We start from the raw sequence: 14,597 nt of genomic DNA on the forward strand, positions 1-14,597 counted from the left end.
TATCTTTTATAAAAAGGATAAGATCTCATTTCTGGAAAAGTGAGATTTTCTTGTTAGAAACTTTTTATTAAAAGATGAAAATTACTTGTTTCTATTAAGAGATATTCTTTGTTCTAAAATTGAAAATGATTGAAACAATAGAAATGTACTAACACTTCTATTAGAAATACACTTTATGGTTGAAGAAGTTTACCTAATATTTACGTTTTATAATAGTTCCTTTGGCGGCAAATAAACTTTCATGAAAGAAATATATTCTATTTATTAATATCATTAAAGATGCAAAAAGCTACCGGATACTGTTTCGTTTCACAAATACCTTGATGAATTTTAAAACCAAGTAACAATTGGATGTTTTGAATAAAATATCTACTGTCGTCTGCTCGAACCTGTGGAATTTTATTTGAAGTTAAAATTGTCTTAGCACATAGAAAATAATTTAGAAAAAGTATTGACATCCAAATTAAAAGTTTCAGAAATGAAAAGTTACAATAGCGCAGAATTAAATTCTTGATTAAAGAGAAGTTAAAGTTTCGAATATAGTAATTTATTTCTCCACTACTTTATGCGACAGTTGGATATGAAATTACGTACAAAGTTTAAATGTCTATTAAGAAATTTTAATGAAGTTACAGAAGTGTTGGGTATAGTTTCTTTCTGACACTTTTTATTTATAATTATTTTATCTTTTGATTACAAACCATATGAAAGTATCTTTAGCAGAAATAACTTTGAATTTGTAATTGTATTTAAAACAATTGTATTCGAAATTATTTCAATTTGTAACAAATAAGCTCATAATCTTACTGAATATTTAATAGAAATATCGTTACATGTTTGTTTAAACTTGATAAACCATTATAACAATATTTACTGCTGTCATCAATGTCCAACAAATTATCGACATCGCAGTAACTAATTATTTTCAGTACCATTACAACAATTACATACGTAGGTTGGTAAATTGCTTGCCAAAGTTTCGCATTAACATCTGCGAAAGGCAGAAATATGGCTAGACTTTATGACATGAATGTAACCCGTCATTTCCGTAATTAACAATTTCTACATATTTCACTTTTGATGCTTTCGCCCATATGTAATTATGGAGCAGGGCCCAGTGAAAATTAAATTCTAATTAAAACAAGGGATGCTAACTTGATTCGATTGTATCTAATGCGCTCGAAATATCGTATGATACATAATAATGTTCCCTACTTTTCAAATACACGACCGTATTGTTTTTGTATTTTGTTGAATTTACGAATTTCCACTAGAAAGTTCTTAACTAGCATATTAGCTTTCATAGTATGACGAGAACAAAGTTAACTTTAGTATTGAAAACTAGAACCTATTTAAATATATTAAGCTGCATTTAACTGTATATGACAACTTAAAGGACAGAACTTGCTTAACTTTCGCGTTACTTATTCGTCATTAAAACTTCATGAATGCTGAGGCGTTATATTGGACTATATTGTGTTATAAATAAGATACATTGCTTTCTATTATACAAAAAGAGAATAAACATTTTTACGTGTTGCTTGAACACATACAATGCGATTTGATGTAGCGATACGTGCAACAGTATGTATACAATTTTCGTTATACTTTACGAACTTTGACAACTCTTATTCATCTCTGAGTCTCAGTCTTTTGGAATTTCATTATACCTTTAAAAACGACGAAAAATACATAACAAGTAATATTATGAAAAATGTATTTGAACTCTAAACATATACAAAAATAATTGTGTATAAAACGAAGATCTCTATTTCACATATACTACATGTATGAACATATATGAGATACGTATAATAACTTGTATAACTTTTAATACACAAGTAATTTTTAAGTATTCGTATATACATATTCGCAAATATTGCATATTTTTTATTATTGGTATTATTATGTTTTATTGAATTGTATCAGAACAAAAGTTCAATTAGTCAAATTGAGAAATTAAAAAATAAAAATTTAATACTGTAAAAAATAAAAATTTGCACACACATCCACAGTCTAATTATTCCTTATCAAGAGGTTTCATTATTCACCCATTAACATAGAACCACGCAAAGACACGAAGAACAACAACATTGCATGATACGAAATCTTCTCACCTATCAATCATATATATTAAAATCTCGTTTAACTTAATCAAGTTACCTGAATTCAAGTAACTTGAAATCACTTTACTAGTGTGAACTTGTTATTTAATTGATTTAAGCTATTTTGTCAAGTTTCTACCCTCGTTTACATTAGTCGAATCCCTTAAATTCGAGTAACTAGATTAATCTGAACGGGGCTTAGTTCCACGCGTGAATATCAGATCGTGTAAAGTGTAAATGGGTGGATATATGTGGTGGAAATCTCCTTGATTTTAGTTCGCCAATAAAAACGCTAAACATGGAGGGAGGGAGGGGGAAGAAACACAGCAAGGGGTTAAGCGAAGAAACAGCGGAGGCAAAGAAAGGTCGGTAGAGGAGTTGGCAACACGTTTCGTTTCCGCTGCCGTCATCTTCAAGTCATCTCTTACTGGTTTACGATAGCATCCCCGCGAAACTTTCGGTATACCCGCACTTAAAGTCATCCTTCGAAATAGTGCGATGTACGTGCTATAATGTCTGTTACGAATACTATTGCTGGTGGTGGGCTGGGTTTATGACTTGCACTACTTCGCATGCCACGTTCCTGAAAGACGCGAATCGCTTAAACTCTTCCTGAAACCTTTTTCGGATGACTTTCACGCCATACTGTGCACCCCTTCGCAAACGGAACTCGCCAGCAGCAAGTTTAAGGGTGGTTCTTGTACCATTTCGAAGCGAACAGTCGCACAACGTCGCCTTTTTACTTTAACGCCGATGGAAATCGTATTTTTTATAGACGAAGCGACTTTTGATTGTTCGCAGTAGAACGAGTGTTCTGTAAATGAAGATTGAATGCGAGGTTGCATCTACGATTTGATACAGTATTCAACGACTTAGTAAATATTTGGTAGATACAGCGGTTGCACAGTTAGAGAGTTGAATACATTTACATATTTTATACGGGTTGGTATATTTCGTTGATAGTTTCTCTTTCGTTAGTACATTTAGTTATGTTTCATATAGGTATATATAATGGTGAATAGAGGAAAATTAAAAATTTCCATTTGTATAAAATTGCTTATATAAGTTCTAGCAGCTTTTGTAGTAGGTTTACTACAGTCATTTATTCTGCAGCACCTATTTATTAAATACTATATGTACTGATACTAGATATATAGACATGTTAATACTTAATATAAATTATCTGTAAGTAGTTATAAATTTTATTAGATCAGTATAGTTATTGTATAACAAAAGTGATTCAATAAAACAGCATTGAATAGTTAATTATGCTTTGTACATTTTAACATTCACTTGAATTTTTAAACTGTAAGATGTTCCGTATGCATTTCAGTACAATGTCTACTATTGTATTCCATGGCTAAGGATAATATGAAAGCGCCATATATGCAAAATTCTTTAAAAGCTTTAAGGAAAGTGTTGAAAAGATATTAAAGAATACAGAAGGAAATGATAATGGTCTTGCTTTTAACATCGTACATAGCAAAAGTGGGCTGTAAAGGGTAGAATGTTATGTATTAATAGATTTACTGAATTAAAATTCCTTTTGCCTAATAAAATCTTATTGTTAGACCGTAGATGCCTACTTGATATTTTGACACGAAGCTCACAGAATTAAGCCTATTCTTATATGTGTCATCACAAGCTTACATTTGGCTTAGATTATTCCTTGTACTTTTACGCTTTTTATATATAGGTCTTAATCAATTTACTACTGCCTCATTCTTCCTGCTTCCCTCCTTACTCAATACGCTAGGCTCTATCCTATAGCAATCCCTTTAATAACTTTTTTATGCCCCTATTTCTATCTTATAAAGAACGCATTTCTTGTTTTTGTCCTCCAGCTAGTACCAGCTTTCCTCTTTCGCTTTTCCACACCTTATTCTTGCGATTAATTCTTGGCTGTCTTCGCTTCCCTCCCTCTCTAGATGCTCTCCCCGTCCTTATATATTTATATCTTCTATATTTGTCGTTCATGATTTTATTGTAGCGTACCTGATATTGCAACGCATGTCCCTTTCAGTTAGAGTTTTAATTACATCTACATATATTTTGTTGCCTTAGATTTCCCACTCCTGGTCGACTATGTCCGTTTCTATAAAATTTATCCTATATCTAATCAGAGTAACAAAAGAATAATTTCTCTAGCCAAATATTCTGTGACCGATATTGCCTGATCTTCAACGAAGGAAACCAATGAGTAGGAATATCGACTGATTGATCGGCAGTCTGTTAAAGCACCCTCTGCACGTATATGTTTGCCCGGTGCTGCGAATCTGAATCACGAACGTAATCTAACCATCTGACAGAGAAAAGTAGATAATCCTTTTCATCGATCGAACAAGAAGTGATTTCAAGCTATTTTTATTCCATATAAATCGGATAGCTTGTCCAGAAATGTGAACCCTGACTTTTTTCAAACGTCGATAAAATTAATTATCTGAACCACGCACATCGTGTACGGTGTTGGCAGAATGTAGACGTAAAGAAGAAAATTTCCTTAAGCTTCGCACATCCGTCAAATAATTCTCCTTTTGAACACTTAACTTCATCATTGTTGCTGTACATAAAACTGTCTGATGGATATGAAAACCTGTATTGAGAATTAGGTCGTCCGTTAAGTAGAAGCTATACAATCATAGAATGAAAAATTAATAAACACGCGTGAATATAAACAAAATTTATCTCGAATCAAAATGAAACAACACGTAAGAAAATAGGCGGTAGCTGATTAAGTAAAGAAATTATTATGTTCAAGAAATTCGAATGTCATGTTAATACATCTTTCCTCGTCAACATATTAATACCCTTCACACGTGTTGAATTATCAATCGACCAATAAAAAAAAAGAAAAAAATAGAAAAAGAAATCTCATCGATCAAGTTAAACTCGGCTGTCGTGAAGGCAAACCGCACATGGAGAACCGTGCGTCTAGTCTTGGTAGAAAGAGGCCAAGCTTTCGACCGTCTATCAGTCCTAAGGGGAACTTTCGCGGTTGGATTCCTTAGAGCAGTGGCAGAACCTATGTCTACGTGTGTTTCTCGCTATCCTGGGAACGTGTCTTTCGTATGAGGAAGGCGGGTCCTACGGTTCGCGATGGCGGAGGGCACGTGAGCCCCGACGGGCGCATGCGAACCAACCCTAAAGCTTACGGCAATCGAGAAAGGATGCCTTTATCTCTCTCTCCCTCTCTCTCTATATATATATATCTCTTTCTCCCTCCAGCTATCGCCATCCCCGTTTTCACCCTCTCGTTTCAGTCTCGTCGGTGGCGAACCGTGTAGCCCCCTCGTGTGCCAGTCTGCACCGAGATTCCGGCGCGAATCGTTCTTCTTCGTCGCGGCGTCACGCCAACTCCTAGATGGATGTTGCTGAACCGCATTCTCGTGTCAACGATTTACATCGTCGCGCAATTCCTCGCAGTCTGTCCAGCCTTCGTGGAAGGTCAGTGATGAACTACGACAAGCATTCGATTATAAATCGTCCATGATTAAAGAATTGTTGGAATTCAATGGTTCTTGTGTGAGGCACGTGTGATCATCGGCATGCAGAGATTGACGTGCATGGAATGCGATCGTTCGATGTGGGCGGTGATGAAGACATCAAGTCAATCTTCTTTTTTCCTTTTCGTATATCGCACATATATTTCATAAGTGTCACAGCCCAAAATAATTCAGTGATCTTGTGTTAGAAGAATATAGAGATTGTAATAGGGAAACTTTACGGGTTAAGAATGAAAAAGTACAAAAATATTATTTGACCATTGTTTCCTAAAGCCTATTCTTTTTCCCAATATTATGTGTTCAGTAAATAATTTTTTGTTCCAAGCTTTTAAATAGTTTTCCACTTTGCTTAAAAATTTCAGTTGTGTCGCTTCTGAAATATACGTACATGCGATATTATAAATCGCTGCTTTGCATCGTTTCACGTGATAACCTTTAATCGGTCGTTATAGTGGTCAAATTGTTGACGTATATGTAATAAATAAAAAATTAATTGATAAAATGCTTAGCTAATTATAATTGTCCTTGCACTGTAGAATAACAAAGATATAATAAAATATAGAACGATAAGAAAATTAATGAAAAGTGGAATATTCTGGTTGGAGGAGTGTGCATCGTGTAGAAGAAAATATAATACATCAGCGATTTGATCCGCATCGCACTACTTGAGAGTTAATCACGTGAAACAACGTGAAGCAGTATTTCATCACAAAGATAATTTGCCGTCAAATGATAACTTAACATACAATATTATAGAAAATATATAGAATATAAAAACAAGCGGGTTAAGATTTCCATCATTAAACAAATTACTTTGTTAGAATTTCTTAAAATTTCATTGTGTAGCATTAATCGTAGCTTTGATTACTCAAAGTTACATACGACTGTTGTAAGAGTACACTGCGATTGCGTTCTTTTCCTCTTTCATGTTATGTGAACGTGCTCAACGCAGAATTCAACCAGTATCGCAAATTTTGTTAAATTTGTTGATTTTCACGAATGAAATCGTGAATGCTGAGAAAGATGTATTGACAAATGTTAAAAGATAGTCGAAAGTGCAATATTAAGGATACAGTTTTTGAAATTCGTGACACGACGTGACGTGACACAACGAGGACCAAGCGGATACAGGCTTTTAGAGACGCAGGATAACCCAGTGTTGCGCATCTATTCGTGTGTTCTATTTTTCTTTTTTTTTCGTCAACGATGCGTGTAATGGCAACACGTTCGAACACATATTTAACATGGACCGACAAAGAGACGTTTGATGGTACAGCTATTTCCAGCGGTAAATTAGGATAATTTGTTCCGTGTTTTACACGCGTATTTTTATTTGCACCACGAGCCGGTTGGTCAGTGAGACGTAATAATTACACGGGCTTTTCAATGTGCCTGAAAACATCTCTCAGCGTTTGCTGCGAAATAAATTTCTGCAGCCTTGTTTGACCGTACTTCGTTTAATCTCTCGATGAAAGTAACGTATAAAAAGAAATATACAGTGATAAATGAGATTTAAGACTTGAAAGAGTTATAATACGATGAAATGAAAAATATTTAATCAGCATCGGTTTTAAAATCAATCTTTTTGATATAAAAGAAAGGTTGTTTTCATAACAGCAAACGATATTCGATATGTCTTCTTTCCATTTCGATTTAAGAATGATATTTGCGGACTGTGGATCGATGTGTATTTTAGAATATTTCTTCCGCGTCCAGTATTGAGTGACACAATTTTTTTTCGTTGACGAATACATCTTTAAGTGTTTTCACGATATAAATTGAACAATAAATTTTAGATTCTTCTATTTCTATCCAATGTGTTTCTACTAATATTTCAAATCATTAAAAATATAAAAATAGAGATAAAAATACAGAAAAATGTTTAAAAAAATCCAATGACATAAAACTTTCACTTCCAATACGATTTAAAAATTAATTTCTCTCAATAATTACTATTTAACGATAAATCTACATAAAACGCACGCGCATTCTCTCTTTCTCTATCTGCCAGTCTTTTTCATTCAATCCAGGCAGCTAGGCAGACATTTTCAGGAAACATTCAGTCACGTTCACCCGAAACCTCTGGTGACCATACACGGTTCTTTCACCCTAATCTTAAGCACTCGATCCTCTCATTCATCCATTGCATTCGAAACTCGATTACTTGCTATTCCCAACCGACCAACTTTCTATTTTCACAATATAAGGTAGATTGATATTATAATATTTGCTGTTGCTTAAAAATCATTACTTCTCTCACTGAAAACTACCATATATGCTTCTGAAATCTTGAAAACTTTTTCTATCATCTTGAATATTTCAAATTATTTTTATGTGTTACATACAACCTACTTGTATCGAAAGGTTCAATTAAACAATTATAATCGTTTAAAATCATAGAATCATTTTTCTATCAGCCTAAATATTAAAAATTTAAACTGCTTACATCAAAAGATCCAGTCGGGAAACGATAACTCCATAAAACCTTAGAATCTGTTATCTACTACTGTGAACATTAAAAATTGCTCTACCCCTGAATTACCTTCAAATTATTTTTAGCCAAAGATCGAATTGGAGCAGCAGTAAAAGCAGCTGAACAGAGTTACGAAATGTACGTTTCATTTGATTTATTGGAGAACCATTACGTGTAAATGACCCGGGAAATATCATCTCCTCGTTAGGAACAACTTAGTTTGCGTTTGGTATTATCTACCATGGGATCCCCCGACAAAGTTCTCGCTCTACTAGCCGAGATACACGAACTGTTACACTGGATATCTCACTTTTGGTGTCTGGGGGCTGGCTCGATTCCTCTCGTCGACGCGCGATTATCCCTCGATATCACGCTGCATTATTTATCCGCCCCCCTCCCCATAAAACCGTCGAATTTTCGGAAAGGCGAGAAACCTTGGCGGAGCGAAGCAAGGAAACTTTCGTCCGTTATCCAGAGGCTCTGTCGCTACCCTTACCCCTGACAATAAGAAATAGAAGGGGAGGCGACTGGCTGCGAAGCTTCCACCTTTTTCATCGTCCCTTTTTCTCTCCCTCTTTTGCCTTTCTACTTTATTCGAGCAACTTCCCCGCAGACCGGAAATCTGTTCGCGCCGGCTGCCAAAAAATCGCTGGCGTCGTAACGACGCTCATTTAATTTGGGGCCAACAAATGCAACCGAATGTATCTTCCGAACAGTTTCACGGTGCTGTTCTTCTCTGGGTTCTTTTTCAACTTTTAATACGTGCAAGCATCGTATATTGTCTGTTGGAACGATTGGTTGAATAACTCTTAATGACTTTATGCTTGAATAGCAGATTCTAAACTTTGTGCAAATTAAGCGAGAAATTGAAAAATTAGTTCGATTATGATAATTACTTTTTAGTCTTTTAGTTTCTGTTGTCTAATGTAAAACCAAATGGAACTATGTGCAAAGTATTTTTTAAACGTTAAAATACTGAAATCATAAAAATCTAATATAGATTTATGATCATCATTCGCGTGTACCTTCATTCTGAATATTTTGGTGTTTGTGATTTATCGTCCTATTTTTTATTTTTATGCTATCCAATAAAGGAACAATAGAAAAGCTTCGAGCTTATATTTTAAAAGATTCGCCCTACTTATAATCAAAATTCGATATATGTGTTTTAGACAAAATACTCATTGTGTATTAAATATATACAAATATATATGTGTGTATTCGATTTAGTATAATGATATTCATTTGCTGTTTTTCATAGAACATTGTTCTACTCATGCTAATATACGTCTCTTGTGTCCAATTTTAATGCGCTTTATAGAAAATTAGCATACAACATACTATTCCTCCTAGAGCTATTATATTCTACGGTACATTATTCCTGCGTCATTATTGGAAATAGGCTACCATGCATTTCGAGCATATTCGATTCTAATAGAGTTTTGGAAGTAGGATTATTTTCTTCTCGTACAACTAAATAGCAAGTATTATCAGCAGATAATTTTTTAATCTTCTATTGGTATCATACACATATATCTGGAAGTTATTTAGGAATTTTGCATCCGTAAAGTGAAGATCAAATGCAAGGTTCAAATTAAACTTTAACAAATAAAATCTATCTTTATTACATCAGAGCCATTAGCGTAACCCTATTCTATGAATTGAGGGATTAATACTAGATTTTGTATATTAAAATGTGATTAATAGATACAAGTATCATTACTATTATTAATACTATTCATCATATATATATATATATATCACTCATTTGTCAACGAATAATCGTAAGATTAACAAATATCATACATTGCTCATATTTTTTTAATAACGTATCAGGTTATAAAAGAGCTCGATCTGGAATTCGTTCTTATTGATCTCATGAGAGAGCTTCGTTCAGGATTGCGTGAAGAAACAATCTTATCTCGACAATTGCTGAGTTGCAGCACTCCGATCGCGTCTTAAAGTCTGCGAATAAACCAATTTCGAGTAGAGCGTTATTGCACTAACGCGAATACTTTTCTCTTAGCAGATTCTCACTGATAAACCATCTTTTAGGGAGCGTCCCCGCATTATATCGTCGCTATAAATTTCCAAGACTTTCCCGAGTGTGTGCCATCTTCTTTGGTAATAAGCTATCCTATAAAGCGCCCTGTACCCATTTTCGTCTTCGCTTTCATCTCGAATAAACAGGGTGTGCGCCGATACTTCTCTCGAAGCGTTACGCGCCAGCCATGGGGTTTGTATTCTACCATAACCGACAAATTTTTACGCGTGCTCGAGATGCGGAAAATCTGGGGGAAGATCCACAGGCAAGAACGTTTTTTAACCGTGGCGAAAGAGGCTTCTGAATTCTCGTCGTAAAGCTGTGCAGGAAACCCAAGGTCTTCACGGCTATATAGATAGGATAGATAGGGGATACACTTCAAATAGGGGATCGCTTCGGCTTGTTCACGCGTGTGGATGTACTGGATCGGTTTTTGCACAGCGCTTTCCAACCATTCATCCATTCGCTGCTACTTTGGTGATGGGTATACTTTCCACGCACGGTCGATTACGCTTCTGTCCATTAAATATTTTTGTTCACACGTGCAAAAATGTTATCTAGTACTATGAAATATATCACCAGGGTACTCTTATACGATAATTTAACAGGTCAAAGTATTGAATCGAGAAGTTATCGATTGTAACTTTTCAATTCAATTCAGTATTATCGATTTTTAACGCATAAATACATAGTCTTTATAATTTTACTTCAAATGGAACAGTCATTTGACTTGTAATTTGTCACAAATTTACTATTTGATATTTTAAAATTTTATTGTCTTTTTTAGTAGCATTTGTTTTGTCGGCAAACTTGTTATTTTTATGCAAGGGAACTTATTTATTAGTATTAGCGATCCGAAAGTTTCATTCATTCACCAATGATGTGAATTCAGTATTTAGAATTCAGAGAATCGTAGTGTTATTAAATAAAATCATTTGATACGCATTACCAAATAGATAAACAAGTATATATTTTTTCCTTTTTAAAAACAGCGCTATATAAATTAATTCTTTACATTATTGTATTTGTGAGTTAATTATACGAGGAATAATCTCATATTTACATGTTAAAATAGCGCAGAATTGCTCCTTTTTATCACACTGTCATACACATAATAAGATTGTTAACAGAGGAGACACTTTGGACAGGTTGCCTTTGACTTTGTTAGAACAAAACGAGTTGCTATCTTAATGGCCGTAACATTAATCTAGCTCATGCTAACAATATCATCGTTTCCGTCATAAATAATAGAGAAAGTCGTTTAAACGAAGAAAATTGCAGTGTGAGAAACAGTCAGGTGTAAAGATCGCCGTAGATAGTATGTACCGTGGTGGTTTTCAACTGGTTTCCTTCACAATACCATTGAAACGATGATATAAGAAATAAACCAGCCGGCATATAGTCTCCTGAATTTATTGCTACAGATTCTATGCAATGAATAATGTGTTAAATCTATTATATTCTTAGGGGAAAAATTGTTTAATTAAAATAATGAAAAATTCTTCTCGTTGCAACTCGGTTATAGTTGTGGACCAATTTTATTTCCCGATAAAATCATTCAATGAAGTTATATTCGTTTTCGACATTTGGCACAAAAAATTCCACGTGTCTCGCTGCCATAAATGCAGTTTCCAAATTGCAACCACGATTTCACATCTTTTTCCATGCGTGAATTTGAATTGCTTGTAGATTATCACTGAATTCGAAAACGCACGCCCTTCGTGAAATGCATTTATATTATGAAATATGTGTGTATGCAGTAAGTATGTATTTGAAAAACTACACTTCGAGCTATGTTTCCGAACAAGTGTTTCATTTTCTACGTTCTCCCACGTAAAAAGTCATTATACATGTTAAAACAATTTTTCACTTGAGAGAAAGAATTCAGATTGAAGAGAATTAATAGTAACTAATTGCATTTTTTTCAATCTCACATATCATTTGCATATATAATTATTCATCCCTGACCCAGATAGTCCTAACTCCTACTCGCAATAACCACGAACAACTTACGAATTCCAAGTCATCGACATTAATAACTTGTTCGCGATTAACACGATACCTCGTCCTTATAATTCATTGTCAGTCATCCTAAATAGCGTTCGCCATATTCTCACAGCGAAAAATATAGCGGAGCTTGTTCCTGGCGCTTTGCAATGCACATTAGTTTCACTTTGTTGAGAAATTAGGCTACCGCGATTGAGTCATCTGAATCGATGCACAGCATTGTTCGCGGGATTCCATTGTATGGACGCTGTGTGCGGCGTAGACCGGTCATTAATATACAACACGCCACAAGGCGACATTCAACCCCTAAAATCAAGCGAACGATCTCTTGCTGGCAGGATATTGATTGATCCGTCGCGTTGAAATAACTCGCGCTCTCGTGTCGACCACAATAATGCTGACTTAACAATGTGTACTGGTCAAAGATTTATGATCCGATATTTCTGACGAGTTTTCGAGACAGCCGGAAAATTACCCTTCTGTCTATCTTTCTTGAGGATTCTATTCTTGAGCCATCGTGAGATCGAAAATTTAACATCCAAATTATATAAAGATTTTGGTTTAAAATGCACAAAAATAAATTTTAGATTCAATTGAATTCGATATAGTTTTGTTTAATTGAAGAATTGACTGATTTTTATGATTTCATGAATTATAAGGGTTACAATTTTTTGAAAAAATCATGATATAAGTACATAAAAAAACTATATACAGGAAGTAGATCGAATGTGGGTAGCTCTAAGAAATTTTCATTTGAATTTATTAAAAATTAAATAATTATTGTTAATTATGTTTGTATTTACAGGTGATGTGATATCTATAATAAATAATGATTTAATGCAATTTTGTTTCTAAATAACAGAAATATAGTCTATAGCCTGTACCATAAAATAGTAGTGTATAGTAGATCTGATGTTCGCAGCAAAAGTTCACTGGAAAATTGTTAATTGAGATATATGCGATCACGCTTATTACCATGAATGTCGATTATCACGGACGATTAGCCCCAAATGTAGATTAAAATTTACAATTATGACCCATTTTGTTACTCTAAACACACATTCATTGTAATAGCATTGCATTCAAATGTGAAATAATTGTTGCAAATACGGGTAATAAATTCACTTACTGTCGATAAGAGAAATTAGAGAAACAGCGTGAAACTCTCTCTTTTCACTGTTTATAGAAGTTATTGGCAGAACAGATTGGAATAATTACGTAGGAAAGATATTCTGAGAAAGTTGGTTGTTGTATCGTCAATGTTTTGTAATATACTTCGCATCAATTACGCCTGTACCGGATTCAGGTTGTCGCTCAATACGCTAATTCAATGGATCAGTACGCGTCGCACATATCAAAGCTCTCTTTTAGCAATTTCATTTCACGTTATTTTGTAGATCAAAGCGTACAACTGATGGGCATATCAATATTTCTTCGGTACATTTCAGTTTGCGCGATACACTGTCAAACTTCTCGCTGGATACAAAACGTAAGCGTTAATCGGATTCGACGTACAACGCATTAACGCGATGGACTATAATCAGTACCTATATCACTAAATCACTATCATATTGAAGACACGATATATGTTTCATGTTCGCGTTATTAATCATTGGCTTAATTACTGAATAAGTGTGAATACAATACTGGAAATATTAATTACTTCGTTCGAATACGCGTAACACGTTATCACTTACACTTTTCGTAAAATGGAAATTAATAATTAGACTACGAATCTATATGTAAATTCATATTTTTACGAATAAGATTAGAAAAATAAAACCGCGACAGATATTTGTCTTAACCATCAAATATTATGACGAATACTATAGATACTCTGAATGTTTTACATATTTATATGCATACTATGAATTTTAGTATCGTTAAATTTTCCTGTTGATATAGGAACATCTATAGTGTACTAATAAATATTATAGTAAATGATAATTATCATCAGCTACTATTAATAATTGACGAGGATCAATAATTAATGCTAATTACTTGATATTGGTAAAAATTGTAATATCCACATAAAGACAGTGTCAAGAAAGATAACAAGAATAATATTTTTAGAAAATAAATTTTATACTAATAATAATTTTTATTTCATTATTTTAGTTGTAGTTACTTTAAAAAAATTTCAAATATACTAGAAATAAGTCCGGTCACTTTCACACTCAAACAATTAATTTGTTTATGAAACTTCTTGAAGTGGTAGATATGTACCTTGAAATTTAAAAAGTTAGAAGAATTAACAGACTTGCTGCATTAATTATAAACTACCATTTGTACTTTGCAATAATGAATATTAATTTGAAACTGAATATTGCAAAAATTCTTGCTTTTACAAAGGCTTCTTGTTTACATTCTTAAAAAGGAGGAAAAGACAGGTGTTATGACCGTTCGCGGAGAGACGCGATCGCGAGGAAAACGCGTCAGCGAGAGGCATAAATTCTCGCTACGAT

At 33.9% G+C, this 14,597-nt stretch overlaps 1 protein-coding gene across 6 annotated transcripts in view; it reads left to right on the top strand.

Moving 5' to 3' along the window:
- The window catches only part of LOC117163442 (neurotrimin), a 298,534-nt gene that overhangs the window by 158,150 nt on the left and 125,787 nt on the right, over positions 1-14,597 (top strand). For 4 of the 6 annotated variants that reach the window (XM_033345712.2, XM_033345715.2, XM_033345714.2 and 1 more), the window contains exon 1: positions 5,394-5,549. The exons of 1 other annotated variant lie outside the window; for it this stretch is intronic. In XM_033345712.2, the coding sequence (XP_033201603.1) occupies positions 5,471-5,549 (79 nt within the window). In that variant the 5' untranslated portion in view covers positions 5,394-5,470. Of the gene's footprint in view, positions 1-5,393; positions 5,550-5,628; positions 5,712-14,597 lie in introns of those variants that run through there. One more of the 6 variants, XM_076621359.1, reaches the window with a different exon arrangement.

The sequence above is a fragment of the Bombus vancouverensis genome, chromosome 9 (genome assembly GCF_051014615.1).
Source record: "Bombus vancouverensis nearcticus chromosome 9, iyBomVanc1_principal, whole genome shotgun sequence".
NCBI classification, from domain to species: domain Eukaryota; kingdom Metazoa; phylum Arthropoda; class Insecta; order Hymenoptera; family Apidae; genus Bombus; species Bombus vancouverensis.